The sequence below is a fragment of the Lethenteron reissneri genome, chromosome 25 (assembly GCF_015708825.2).
Source record: "Lethenteron reissneri isolate LAM-NWPU_2019-01 chromosome 25, ASM1570882v1, whole genome shotgun sequence".
Classification (NCBI taxonomy): Eukaryota; Metazoa; Chordata; class Hyperoartia; order Petromyzontiformes; family Petromyzontidae; genus Lethenteron; species Lethenteron reissneri.
In genome coordinates, this window is record NC_083803.1 from 12079449 (window position 1) to 12094379 (window position 14931).

The 14931-nt window shown below is 43.7% G+C and overlaps 1 protein-coding gene across 1 annotated transcript in view; it reads left to right on the forward strand.

Annotated features, from left to right (window-relative positions):
• LOC133347243 (glycogen phosphorylase, muscle form-like) overlaps window positions 1-14931 on the forward strand; it is a 48419-nt gene that overhangs the window by 12121 nt on the left and 21367 nt on the right. The window contains exons 3-5 of the mRNA XM_061559351.1: window positions 11141-11242; window positions 11629-11707; window positions 14203-14306. Of these exons, the coding sequence (XP_061415335.1) occupies window positions 11141-11242; window positions 11629-11707; window positions 14203-14306 (285 nt within the window). The remainder of the gene's footprint in view (window positions 1-11140; window positions 11243-11628; window positions 11708-14202; window positions 14307-14931) is intronic.

Below are 14931 nucleotides of genomic sequence, written 5' to 3' on the forward strand. Positions count from 1 at the left end.
AACTGATTGGTCCACACCAGAGACAGCTTTCTTTGGAGCCTAGTCTCAAACGTTGTTCGACCAGAGTATTGTGGTTAATGCAGACATGATTCCTTGTACAAGGTTTCAGTTTGGTGTTTTAACATCTTAACACCTGTTTTGTTGCCAGAAAAAATGGGAAAACCGATTCTCATCATGTGGTAACTCTGAGGAGCATTTGCCAGCTGACCATCTGCTACGTCTGCTTAAGCACAGTAACGTTTTGTGATACTGTACTAAGCCGGCAGCTACACAGAAAGGGTGCGAGATGTAAGGCATATTTCTCTTACACATGCAAATGTGAAGCAATTGCTTCCTGTTGTTTTATATATGTTACTCGACGAGGTTTAATAAAATATTTAAAATAACGTTTGTCAATTCATCACAGTGGATAAGGAAAATGCCTCGATTTGTAAGTAGCAATTTATCTGAGATGTTGAATTAAGCCACGGTGCGGGCTTTTTAAGCCCTCAAAGGTGAAATGGCCTCGACTTGAATTGGCTGTTCACCGTGCTCCCATTAGCACAGGTGCAACATGCGTACGTGCTGCTGGGTGTGTTGTGTTATAATGCACCATCATATTTGCCCCACCGTATTTAAGTTGATGATTTTCTGGTCACGTACACGTTCATATAAAGTACATTTAAAGGAATGAAAATCCTTCATTCTACCAGGTAAGAGCCAGGTGAGATTCATTGTATTTTTTTTTTCTAAAAACAAAAATCGTTGGATAAACAAAGTTAATTATGAACAATAATATATTCCTGCAGACAGAATAGTCCACATCATAGATATGTGGATTCTTTTTTATGGGTACACATTTTGGCATATTTTTTTTAAATGAATAACAATAGTCATGGTACATTTATATGGTTTCCAACTTATTGTAAGATTAGATAAGTGTAATTCCTGAATTTTATTTGAACTGCTACCACACATCGGCATAATCATTCATATGCTGTCACAGGATCTCTAACATTCACTTTACTTTGATTATCCCTCTCATTAATCACTCCGAGTAGAAGGTTGTGAGAATCAAATCTTCGACCTAGTGCAAAATGGAATAATTGCAAAACCAAATCAATACATTACTACTGTCCTTAATGCACCTCGTGCTAAATTAATTCAAACAGGCTGTTATTATTGTCAGTAAAAAATATGATAATTGTTTTTTTACCCTTCTATCTGGCAACAAAACTGACACCTTTTTTTACAAGGAGTCATGTTTACATAGACCACAATACCTGCAGTCATAATGCAAACAAAAAACATAACTCTGATAATGTGCACTGTCCTTGAAGTTGTCAGGTAAACAGAACGTGCCAATTCGTCACTAGTACAGCACACCGGTGTGTTGGAGGCGCACCTTTTGGCGTCATCTGGTCCAACCCATGTGAGACTAGGCTCTAAGGAAAGCTGTCTCGGGTGTGGACCAATCAACTTCAAGGACAGTGCACATTATCAGAGTTATGTTTTTTGTTTGCATTATGACTGCAGGTATTGTGGTCTAAGGAAACATGACTCCTTGTAAAAAAGGTGTCAGTTTTGTTGCTAGATAGAAGGGTAAAAAACCAATTATCAGGCTGTTATTGTTCCATTCGTTAGTTTACAGGCAAGTATGGTGACCATACTTCACCATGCTGGTCAGTGCAGGTTGGTAAAGGGAAGTGGAGAGACCCAGAACCATTTCAGATATCACTGATGTTAGCCGTGTTCAGAAATCAAACGCATGTTGCTAGTTTTTGTAGCACAGTGCTCTAACCACTGCACCACCCCTCCACCGTTTATTCTATTACTATGATACAATGCTCATTAAAACGGGCCGTGTATTATTAAGTGAACACTGCCAGGAACGGAAACTGATGGTGGTAGGTAGTGTGCCGAATTTATAGTTTCCCATTCCTGTAAACATTTTCATCGTAACGTTTACTTTCGAAAGCGTCTGCTGGAGTTTATGTCAAGGGAATGCTTTTTTTTGTTTATAGCTACAAAAGTAAACACTGAAATGTTACCAAAAACAGTACAGTATTCACAATTCCCCCCCCATGGGAATAAAAGGCAAACCTTGCGCATCAGCTGTTTATCAATGTCTTCCAGCAGCATTGGTCAAAGCAGGAATATTCTCGTCCTGTTTTTACTTTTTGAATCTTATCAGCAAATGCTGCTGGTTGTCTGGTGTCATAGAATTATCCATGAAAACCATGGGGCATACTCAGTCTCAAACAGCAAACATTGTGCAAAACTCATGCGCTGTCGTGGAGTATTATATGGGCAGTTAATAAATAAGTAGAGAGGATCTGTAAATCCTATGGCCCTTCCCTTCATTGCTGTTCTATTCCATGGAAAAGGTTAAGTTGCCATTTTAATTAGACTGCCGAAAGATTAATTCGAAATGAACTTGATGTGACCTTGAGTGTAGCTGCTGAATGCCACAAGACCAGGAGCCTTAAGTAACCCACAGGTTCCCTTTGAGGATTGGCACACTGTACTGCCGAACAAGCATTTCCCTTGTGACCGTGCTGCTATAGTAACTTGCATTAACACAGCAAACGCGCTACCCTCCACGTCCCCACGCTCTCCACCGCCTCCCATTATCCTGTGCTCATATAAAATGTGTGCGTTAGTGTACGTTTTAGTCTTGTTGCACATTATCAACAAGGCGGCATTTTGGCAAGAGCTAAACAACACATTCTCCAGCACATGCATGTGCAGTGTGTTCAGCTAATTTTTAGAATTGTGAATCCACCTTCTGTTAAATGGCCATGAAAGTAAAAACATTTCATGTCTTGCACCGTACCCTTTAAGGTACCTTTTGATTCACTATGCCTCTGGTATTGCCTGAAGGTTAACACCATTGTCCTTGAAATGTGCCAGCCATTGTTAATCTGCCCATAAATCTTTAAGAAGCTGTTTCCATGGTCACTGTGCTTTAGACAATGCTCTTTGCTTTGCCTGGGCTATGCTGCAAGTGTATTTCATTGATAATTTATGTAATTGATCTGGCAGAAAAGCTGAAGCAACAATCTTTGCGGAACGCTGTCCGTCTTCCCCTCTTGGCAAGTTGAGTCAAGATTAAGAGGCCATTGCAGCCAACACTGCGAACATCACCACACTTCACCATTACTTCCTTATATCGTCTAGGTGTTGCAGCTGTTGCGTAGTCAACCGCAAACTGTAAAAGCGGACCTCCAAAATGTGTTCTTACTGTTGACGATTGGTGGCTGCACGGTTCAGCTACCTAATATCTGGAGTCGCTCAACACGAGTGAGCTAGCAGCCCCATGCCCACTTTTACTTAGCCCTCTAAAACACATTCCTGCGGAGGGAGCTGGTAGGAACGTTGGGTTGCTCGGTCAATGGCCAGGGTCAACGGCGGCGTAGTGTATTCCACAAATATGCCCGACTGTGAGGGCGGGCACAAGCCGGCGTGACTAGGTTAAACGTTGAGTTTTCTAAGGGCACCACGGGGTGACCAGCCCCTCCCCACCCAGCCCCACCCTCCCCACCCAGCCCCTCCCCACACTCCCCTCCCCACCTAGCCCCACCCTCCCCTCCCCACCCAGCCCCTCCCCACCCACCCCTCTCCACCCAGCCCCACCCCTCCCATTTTTGGATGCACGACGGACGGACACAATAATCCCCCGTGGGCTGGTGGAACCAGGTGGTTCCTACCAGTATCACTCGCCCTGCCCACACACTGAGTGAATACCACACTTTTATTGTCATTAGGCATTTTTTCTCTTTCATAGGCCCCATCTACTCCTCAGCTAGCCTCACGCACTGCGTAGGTAACCCCGACGTTTGCTCGTATCACGAGCATGAAACCAGAATTTTAAATCAGGACAGAAATCCCAATTTTGGCAAATGCTTTGGGACAGCAGCAGGGCACCCGGGATATACTTTCAGATATGAGGACTGTCCGGGGAATACCGAGACGTTTGGCAGCTTTATTGGTAGCTTTCCGAGTAAAATATTATTCTGACCCTCCCAATGTTTGTGGAAACCATGAGTCAATAGGGGCCTCTTTGGTATCGCCATGAATACCGAAGGTCCCACTACCCTTTTACCTACTGAAGACTCATTTGCAAGTTTATAATAACCCTAGTTAGCTAATTGTGCTAAATATTAGCCTAAAGCCCTTATCCCAAGAGGACTGGGACCTGTATCTCTCGGCTCCTGAGGTCACATCTGGCCAAGGGATGATTCATTCGACCTGTTCCGCTCTGCTGGCTGATGGAACGAGTGCACAGTGTGGGTGCGATGGCCACAATCCATATCTGCCTCTCAATGAACAGCAGTCGAAACTACAGCACCGTATCTATTCTTGCAGTAATTACTTGTTATTCAGCACCCTTACTGTTGGCGGCCTTGCTAAGCAACAAGAGGAAATTGTGAATCTGATATGGAGAATAATACACCCAACAAAGAGTATGGCACAACACGTTCACGAGTTGCGAAGGCCCATATCGCCAATGCCAACCCGTGACCTTCGCAGTTGCGAGTGGAGCAATATAACTACAGCGGCGTTTCTCACAGGAGCATTAAATAGCATTTTCCCACCGAGGCGTCCAGCCGCATCACGTGCTGCATGAATGGCAGGATTCAAACGGAGAAAGAAAATATCGGGAGAGTGCGCGTGTCCATCCACATCCACGCGCACTTACCTAAACAAATGAATGTACACATTCGTCAGCTGGTTATGGTATGTTTTAATGGCATGGCCACGAGCACAGCAATGAGCCTGGTCTCGAGAGGAGCAGGATGGCTATGGATTCTTTTCCCCCCGATAACCTTCACTGAACACAGAGGAGGGAATGGTTATATTTGGAAAGCATTGCCTCAAGGGCCCTGGTCACAGATGCCAGTGCAGCAAAGAGATTGCATTTAATTGATCATTTGATGGCTGTACTGTGATACCGGTCAGACAGATGCATCCAAATGAGTATTGAAAGGTACCGGAAATTCTAATTAGTTTTATAGTACGTATTTTTTTAATGACACATATGTAAAACGGCATCCAAATACAAAGATAAACTATCTACAGATACTGACATAGTTAAATGTCGTCATAGTTAACATTATTAAGCAGTTAACACAATTATAGACTTCACGGAAGCAAATAAAACTAATATTTTTCCCTATGAATGCAAGTGCTTGAAATTTTCATTACATTTCTAATTATACAGCAGAAATGGGTAAACAACTTGGAAATTCAGAATAGGAATTAGGAGGAGTGTATGAGGTGCCGATGCATGGGGCATTTATGCAGAACGAAGGACTGAAGGTTACACAGAGGTCACCAATCAAGGAGAACGCCACGTGCCAAAATATAGAAATAAAATAGAAATACAAACCTCGTAGATTAAACATCAACAATGGAACAGCTTCTGGATTTGTCAGTATGAAAGGAGGTGATGGGTAGGTATGGATCCATGAATGGCAGCAGCCAGGATGACATTTTTGATCTTGATACAATCATCCTTAAAGCCTTCAGCCGGCTGGTTGGCAACGTGGCTGCATGCTTGACTCACAATTGGAAGGTTGCAAGTTAAAAATCCCAGTCAGGGACCAACTCGAGCCCATCATCCACCAGGGTTTATACATGACTTCACTTTGTCTGTAAGTCAATAGTAGTCATGTTTCAACTGACCTCTGTCACACAATGTGGAATTTCCACCACTGGCTTGTGAATGCCATAAAAGATGACTACCACTCCCAACGTGATCGTATAACAAATAAAATCAACTTGGATTCATTTGCACTTATATCCTTTGTTTCATCTGAAACCTCAACTATTTTTCAGGAAGGTCCTGCTTGGGAATATTTGGCCACTTCCTGTTGGAGTGCATTTACATTTGAGATGAAAACTGTTACTGGAGAAAATTCACGTGTACAATGGGATAATACTTAAGCACAAAGATTGCCTCTCGTAAAAACCTTCTTACACACAACAACAGGCACCTTCGTTTCATGCAGGTAAGGGTCTCACAAACGTGATGTCTCCATATGTGCATGATCCCACTCACCCTGCTTCCAGTTTCTGTATTATGGAATGTGCGACCAAGCATAGATAGTGAAATAGGCTTAATATATTTAATGAAAGAAAATATGTTTCACAAAATCGGTTCGGTGCCTGAAAATTGTGTTGGTGGAAGCCACTTTTTTGAAAGAGTAATTGTTGTTTTTTCAATTCGGTTGAGAATGGAATATGGAATAGTGGAAAAACGATTAGGGAAGTGAGTTCACAAAGGCTTTAAGACGATTAAAGAGCTTTTCGTAGAATGCACCCTGTATGTATTATTCACGAGAAAGATAAAAGTATTTTGTTTCATTCAAGCCCGTTGGGTGTACCGTGTAGAAACTATCATATGTTCAGTTGTATTCAATTAGTCGCACTTTGTGGGAAGCTAATTATGTTTGTTTGTGTCATGGAGACTGAGAAAGGCATGCGGAATTCTGCTCGCAGCTGCCAATGAAGTTGAGCACTGAGGCAGTGCTCGTTTCACTTTATTATCAGTGACCAGGACAAATCTGCATGTGGAAAGTTGTGTGGCTCTATAGGCAATTGGGAGGATAGTTACAATTAGAATCGGTCATATATCCATTCAGAGCCATGTATACTGTATGTATGATATCAAAGCATACCATGTATACAGTAGGTTTTTTAGGAACTTGTACAGAATTAGGATTAATGGGAACCTCTCTTACGTATTCACGTGAATTATTAATGAAGTACATTTTGCTTAAATAGTATCCCATCGCTTTTAAAAAAGGGTAAAATTTGACCTTTTGCTGGTTAAGTGCATTGGCCCGTGGGCGATTGTCGAGCATAATGTGGTGGTGGGTGAATGCAGGAGAAGGTTTGAAGCGGTTGGTGCAGGGTTTTTTTTAACGTTGTACTTCGATGCGTGTGATCCTGTGACATTGGAAATTGCTTGCCCCTTTCTAACCACACCAAATATGCTGTGGGAAAACTTGTGGAAAGGCACTAATTATATATTGGGTGGCTCTTAAATCTAATGGTGCAATTCGACAATAATGTAATCCTCGTGACTGATTACGGTTGAGAGAATAACCATGATTTATTTTTTTAAATGTTCTCACATTAATAGTGGATCCATGTTCAAATTAACAATTGGTCGATATCCACATTTTCACAGTTATCTATAAGGCTGGGCTGAGTCTTCAATACACACGAGAACCAGGTTTAAACTTAGATGGGAGCTTCAGTTTAAAACCCAGCATCGCAGCAGGTTTGGGCTCGGTGATCTCTCACATTGGTACAGCATTAGTTCCTTGAGCCAGCCAATTTTCTTCTGACAGGGGCAGCATTCAAATTATCCTTTCATATGCCAGATAAGTGTTTTGTATACAATACTGTACACCAAACGCACAAATCCGAGTACTGTTGGATGGTATTGTTTACCTCACACCAATTGATTGGGGAAAAGTGCCCGGCGCGTGTTATACAACATGTTAGAATGCTCAAGCATCACAAAATCAATTTTGTTTTCCTCTAGAAATTGTAGCACTTTACAGTGAACCCCCGATAGCGTTACCGGCAATCCTGACCTTGATTCTCGAGTTGATAAAACAGCACTTCGGGTCCGAATCTGGTGCTCGTAATGCATAAAAAAACATGAAGGCCAAGTATGCTCATACGCGCAATGACCAATCACTAATCTCCATTGGTGGCTCTAAGCCACTGATAAGAATTCCGTATGTTTATTGCGTGAACCAATCTCCCTGAACGATGCGGCAGTGAGTTACCATGAAATGATCCCAAGAAACGCTGCATTTCATGCATTTGTCAGCTTGCATCAGCCATGACTTATCCACTGCTGCTGTATGAAGGCCTCCCCAAGCCATTGGCGGTTAAGGAGAAGCACCCAGAAGTGATGTCGAATTCCTCATTGTGTTAATGTCCACGCAGATAACAGAAGTTTTTTTTACAGACAAATGCAGAAAATAGGCTCCACCAATAATACCCCCCATTTCAACGTGGTGAATAGGATCTACCCTGTAAGTTGCATGATCAGTACATACCCCAAGCCCCATATGACAGCGGTGTTTTATATTGCGGTGCATGCAGGTGGTTGAGTAATCCTCTCAGCAGGTTCTTCATGAACACGAGAAGGGCAGGGGTGCGGGGAATAAATACTTCACTGGTGCCAGGGTGCTGAGTCATCACCGCTGTGCTCTTGAGTACAGTTTAAGGTTACCATCGGAGGCTGTAACACTTAATAGAATAAAATAAATAAATAAGCGCTTGACTTGCTTAAAATAAACAGGAAAACACTTTGCTAGTCTTGAGCCATTGTGAGAAATTCCACATTACAATGGTGGAAACCAGTCGACTGCATGAACGTTGTTGACTCCCCACAAGCTTTCTAATCACAGCACCCCTAAGGAGCTACAGTTGTGATGGGTAACTGTGCAGTGTCAGTACTGTGGGGGGTGGGGGGGCACCGTAGCACAGTGGTTAGCACACTGCACTATGAACCCGATGACCTAATTTCGATCTCCAGCCACGGCTAACATCCGTGGCAAGTAATAACTTAACCGGTCCTTGCCTCCACCCCTTCACCAACCCGCACTGACCAGTGCGGTGTAGTAAGGTATGTATGCTTGTTGAACTTCTTTCGCATCGTACGTAACCAACCGTGCTAATCAGAGGTGCGGGGTCAAACAAAGGTCAAACGACCCCCGTGACCGAAATGCCTGTGGGGAGGACTTCCAGCAGTGGTAATAGCAATGACGGAAATATGTATTTATCACTAATGTAGGCCGGTAAATGTGCTGAATTGCAGTTGTGATACTGCCAAGATGGTGATGCTCTCCACATCACACCCGGTGTATAAACATATAACGTTTTACATGTCCAGCGTCATTTTTGAAATGTCACGTTTTTGAAAACAAAATAAAACGGATCTTTTTGTGTTATCCTATCCTGAGTGCAGAATGGCATTCATTCAATAACAAATAGAAATTGTATTTGCGCAGCAATTTATTCAGTACACAGCACGAGTTTTGAAGAGTTATTGCAGCCAATTATACAAACAAGTAACATAAATGAAATGTGGGGAAAGTTTTGATCTACTGTGGAATTATTAATCAAAACAACTTGACGTTAACATTGTTTGCAATTCAATGTTTAACACACTTGTATAAGTGTGTTCAACATTGAATAAGGGTAAGTTACGGTGATGATTTACATTGCAACTCTGCCGAGGCATTGAAACGAACGCACGAGTCATGCTGCTTGAAAGGCAATGCATCCTACAGCATTGTACCCTTGATCAGATAAACCTCTTCATGTAATGTTTAATTGTGGGTAAGTCTGTCAGACATTAACTTCACACTTGCGGTGCATAGAGCTTAGTTCATGGTTAAGCCTTTCAATTAAAAGTGTCTCCTGCTCGTTATAAATGGGCAGCACTCCTCTGTTGTCAGCCCAGAGTCGGCGATGGAAACTCCAAATTCCGATTGTGGTGGTCATTATCTCCATGAGATAACCACAATCGACGTGCCATAATTTCTGGAGAAATGAACGGGCTGAGTTGACCATTGATTGCGATTTCAATTTGTATTTATGTATGTTGAACTTTGAGATCTCTTTTACCAGTGGCAAAATATAGTAGTAGGTTTTTACCCTTTTAAACTGGTACAATAAAGGTGTCAGTTTTGTACCAGTTTAAAAGGGTAAAAACCTACTACTATGTTTAACTTGTTTCCCCACCGTATGTAGGCAATCTCGCTAATCGAAGGTGCGGGGGAAGGACAACAACATTTGACTCCTCCTGTTTGTCAGTGAAGCTTTCCACATTCCATTGACTCTCCAAAGTGTATTTCAATATTTATTTAATAACGCAATTATAACATATTCTTGGTTCTTTCGGTAAAGTCATGTAGAAGGGAAATAATATTGTTTTATTTTATTATTTCCCTTCTACGTGACTTTACCAAAAGAACCAAGAATATGAATCCCTGCAGTCACGAAAGCTTTAAATCGAAATTCAATTATAACATGTAGCAAATTGTATTCTTGCCCCATTTACCCTTCCATAATAGATCAGGGTCATCGTTTTACTTCTCACTTGTTAGAGAAATTCAGCCAACATGTCTTAACACGTGAGCAGTCTCCCATGGGCTTCTATAAGCTGACAGGCCCCATGGCAATTATCACAATGGTCCTACCGGCCTCTCGAGTCCCTGCAGTGTGTGTGAGTGGCATGTGTGTGTGTGAGTGGCATCTGTGTGTATGGTTGTAAGTTTAATATTCTGGGCTATCATTTAGCTCTCCCATTGCTAAAGCTCCTTGTGAGCTATTAATATGGTACAGTAGCCATGGCATTGAACCCAAAGGCAAGGTCTTGACTGCAAGGGCCAAAGCATTATGGTTATTGGTGGTGCACGAATTGGTTTGCTTGAGGTTGTCTACGGGCTAAATTCCAATTTCAGGGACTACCAAGCCAGTTATTTGCATCCTGCTAGAAGCATCTGCGTAAATGTAATTGAGTTTGGTGGAATTCAAGGATGTTTGGAGTAAGCTAAAGCGGCTTAGGAATTACTTGTACGGTGCATTATTTGTGAAACAGTATGAGTTCAACTATGGTATTATACGTAACTACTTTTTTGGGCTCAAAGTTAAGTGTCACCATGCTAAAATTAACGTGAAGTAAGGCTGTAGGCAGCTTTTGGCCAGTAATGAACATTTCACAAAGCAGTGACCAGTATCTCCAAAGGACAACCACTATTGCTTTCTCACAGGTTAGTACGAATTTTATCAATCGTAAAGGGATAGTGTGCTCTCATGACTCCCGAACACATTTTTAAACTTCAGCGTTTTGAATAAAATGTCGTGCCATTTTTTTGGGAGGTCAACATTGTTCACCCTATGGATAACCCTGCCCCTTGTCTTAAGCAAGTGAAATGTTCACCACTGGCTTTTTTTGATATCCGCCATTATAGTTAAGTTTTGTTCCCGTTGAGACAGGTGTGGTGTTTAAAAAAAAAAAAATCATCCACATGTTCTGGATCTTGCTTGATGGCCAAACTAAACACTTCGCATTTTTTCGTTGTGTATGTGTGTCTTCCTGCGCCCCCTCACCTCCCCCCCGCAGCGTATCTACTATCTCTCCCTGGAGTTCTACATGGGCCGCACACTCCAAAACACCATGGTGAACCTGGGCGTGCAGAACAGCTGTGACGAGGCCATGTACCAGGTCAGAGGGGAATGAATCCGCTCACACATTCCGTACCGTGCCGACAGATGATACTTGTTGCTATTAAATCTGCGTTTTAGTCTGTTCATAATTATGAAAATGCCTGCTTTTTAAATGCGCACAAATAATTACCACAAAGGTCGAGAACGGGCGGTTATCCCGACCATTGCCTTTGATACTACCAAACTTCACCGCCCCTGCTTTCTCCCAGATTCCACAGGTGTTGCACCATCAGGACTGACACTGGTGATAAGCTTACCCAAACGCTTGTTTAAGTACACTTTGACCTGTTTTGATAAGCGAAAAAGTAAATGTGTTCTTGTGAGTGCTTGGCCTGCGATGGTTATTGGGTGTTGATTCGTTGCCACGTGTTGTTGGGGTTGTAGCTGGGCCTGGACATTGAGGAGCTGGAGGAGATTGAGGAGGATGCGGGGCTTGGCAACGGAGGCCTGGGCCGCCTCGCCGGTACAGTCCACAAGACGGCGCACGCACGCGCACAGCACACTGACTAGATGGCACACGCTCGCACAGCACGCACACGCTCACACGGCACGCACAGCCCACCAAGTAGATTGCACGCGCTCGCATGCAATGCATGTGCTCGCATGGCACGCATGTGCACAGCACACCCATGATGAGACGGCACACCGAACAGAGCAGTAGAAAAGACCACAGGGTTACACAGCACAGAGCAGCGTGCATGAACTCACTCCAGCTCTGCACAGAAGATCCCAGTAGAAGGCCGCGTAAAGCATCACGGTCAACACTTTGCAAAGTAGCGTAGTTTAATAGTGTAAAAAGTAGTATAGTCAACACCATAGACTGGCCCCCACAATAAACTTATTATACAAAATTCTACAGCTTTTGTCAGGCTATTACCGACATTCTGATTGGCTGGAGACCACGTGCTGCTCAGTGCCTGCAGGGAGAGGAGGGGGTGTGTGGGTGACCACTGTGCATGTGCAGGTGGGGGTGCACGGTGTTTGAGGGGGGGCTCCCTGGGGGTTGTGACATGCCAGGGGCACCACCTGGGAATGGGGGGGGGGGGGGTTCGGGAACCCGTCGTTCAACAGCAGGTACTTATACTAGTACAGTATTTAATAATTACGTCAAAACTATGCATCGGTCCCATGCTGGATGAAGGCCTCCTTGCGCCATGTTGGTCATGGAGTTATTTGACCATATTGTGCCACGCTCGTCAGTATGGGTTGGTGAAGGTGGAGGGAGGAGCAAGGGCTGGTTCAGATATAACTCGCCACTGATATTAACCTTGGCCAGGAATCAAATCCCAGACCTCTGGGTTAGTGGCACAGTTGCGCGTACCACCCCGCAGTAGAAATGTGAAGTTTCCATCACTGACCCAGAGTAAGCGCATGATATTAGCAGTTCCCTGTGTTCATTGGTGCATTCGGCCACTTGGATTTTCTCAACCTCTTCACGAGGAGAGTAAACTGTGACCTTGAGGTATGGTCGTGGGGTCTGTGTGACTTAGACCCCCTTTGTCTGGCCCCTCTACTGAGGGAGTGTAGATTGCAAGGAGTGGTGGTGTTAGGTTCAGTCGTGGATAATGAGCGTGCAAGAGGGTGACATGTACAGCTGCCCCGCAGAGCCGTCCTTACACACGTCTCGCTTGCGAACAAGACGTGCGCTCAGACAGAAATGTGGCAGTAAACTAAAACAAGCAAGGGTATGGCATTTAGGCACTCGTCCCCACTTGTCAAAAAAACTTGTTTACTCCGCAATGCTGGCTATCAATTCGTAGTGTCCACCCTCCATCCTGCCTAATATACCTCCCCCCATGCCTTCCGGACAGAATTCTGGATGCTGCTGCCTTGTTTGTTGCCTTTAAAAGGCGTGAACGGTGTTCCTCTTGTGTAACTCCAGTGGCAGCAACTAACTGCAGCTACCTCGCCCTGCCGCTTGCTTTCCTGCCAAGAGCTTTAAATAATAAAAACAGAGCAGTAATCTACACTGTATACCCACTAGTAATCTATACTCTATACCCGCTAGCTGCAAAGGTCTACTGTAGAGATCAGCCCTCGACCCCAAGGCAGGGATACAAATTTTATGCCTTGCAAGAGTTGGTTGCTTGAAAACATTTTCTGCAAAAGGGAATATGAGATTAAATTAAACTGTATTTCATTTACAGATCTTTCTTGTAAACAACTGCGATGCTTTGATTTGCTTTCAGTGCACATGCCCATATGTCGTATCACATGCTATTAAAATTAAATGTTTCCTGGAATGTAATTGCAAATATCCCGATGTTGGTTGTGGAAATGCAATGTGGGTGCAATTGCACGTGTTTTGAATTTACACGAGCAGTGCGATCGGTTTGTCAGCCCCGGCGTGTCTGTGTGCAGCGTGTTTAATGTGCGGAGCGTTGGTGCAGTGGTTCGTGTTCCACATCACAATCCCAGTGAGCTAGGGCTTAATCGCTGGCCACGATGCTGCGCAAAAGCAGTAGCAATTTGATATCCTTACCAATCCTAGGCCCCTCATATGTTAACACAGTCTTAACGTGATTACCTGGCTCTGTGTGTCAACATCGGTAACGGGGAGACAAAGGTGACGTCACACTCGTGGTGTTGGCTGCAAGCCTCCCTCTCGTATGCTGTGCGGGTATTTAAAGGCGCTCGCAAAACTGCACCTGCCTCTGGGTTATAAAAATAATATTTTTAGCCCTTTAACAATCCGATACCAGATGAGGACCTCACCGTGCCGTGTCGGTCATGGAGGTTGATTGACCCTGCTTCATCACGTTGTTCAGTGTGGGTTGATAAAGGGGGTGCCCAGGACTGGTGCATAGATCAGTCACCACTGATGTTAGCTGTCAACGAGAATCAAAGTAGGGTTACTGGGTCCATAGCACAGTGCACCTAACCACTGCACCACCGCTATATTTATCTTTGTTACGTTTAATATATTTAAAAAATGTTGCTTGTTTTATTGTGAATCAGCTTGCTTCCTGGACTCTATGGCCACGTTGGGGCTGGCTGCCTATGGGTACGGCATCCGCTACGAGTTTGGCATCTTCAACCAGAGGATCTGCGATGGCTGGCAGGTCCGTTCACCCGTCACTGTCACTGGAGCTACGCACTTTTAAATCTAAATGTAAAACTCATTTCTTTTGAAGTGCTCTTTTGTGTTTAGTTGGTTGTCCTTCCCCAGCACCTCGGATTAGCTTGGTTGCCTACTTACCGTCCAAAAGAAGTTCAACATACATATGTTTTAAAAATTATATTTAAGGCTATATGAGTGCAGTCAAAATACTATACCAATATGTTCCCATATCTATGCTCCCTGCCTTCACCAATGTACACCGACAAGTGAGGTGAAGTATGTTCAGATAACCAACAAAAACCCACGTGGAATGGGGAGGCCTTCATCTAGCAGCAATTTGATGAAGATCTGTATTTGCACATGTGATTTTCTCCATTATTTTATTCAGTTGGCAAAATGTCATTCTGCAAGTGACAATAAAATGAGCACGTTACCACTTATAACTAACACATCATTACAGTGTGCACTGCTTTCTTAAGCACAAATTAATGGACTCGTTGGATTGGTCCCCTGAATGCGCACAAGCCTTGAAGGGAACATTTTGCAGTGTGAAAAGTTGTGTCTGCCCACCAGCGGTGATTAATATCCCCTATCCTTTAAAGGAGGGGAGAGCTCTCGTGTTGCAG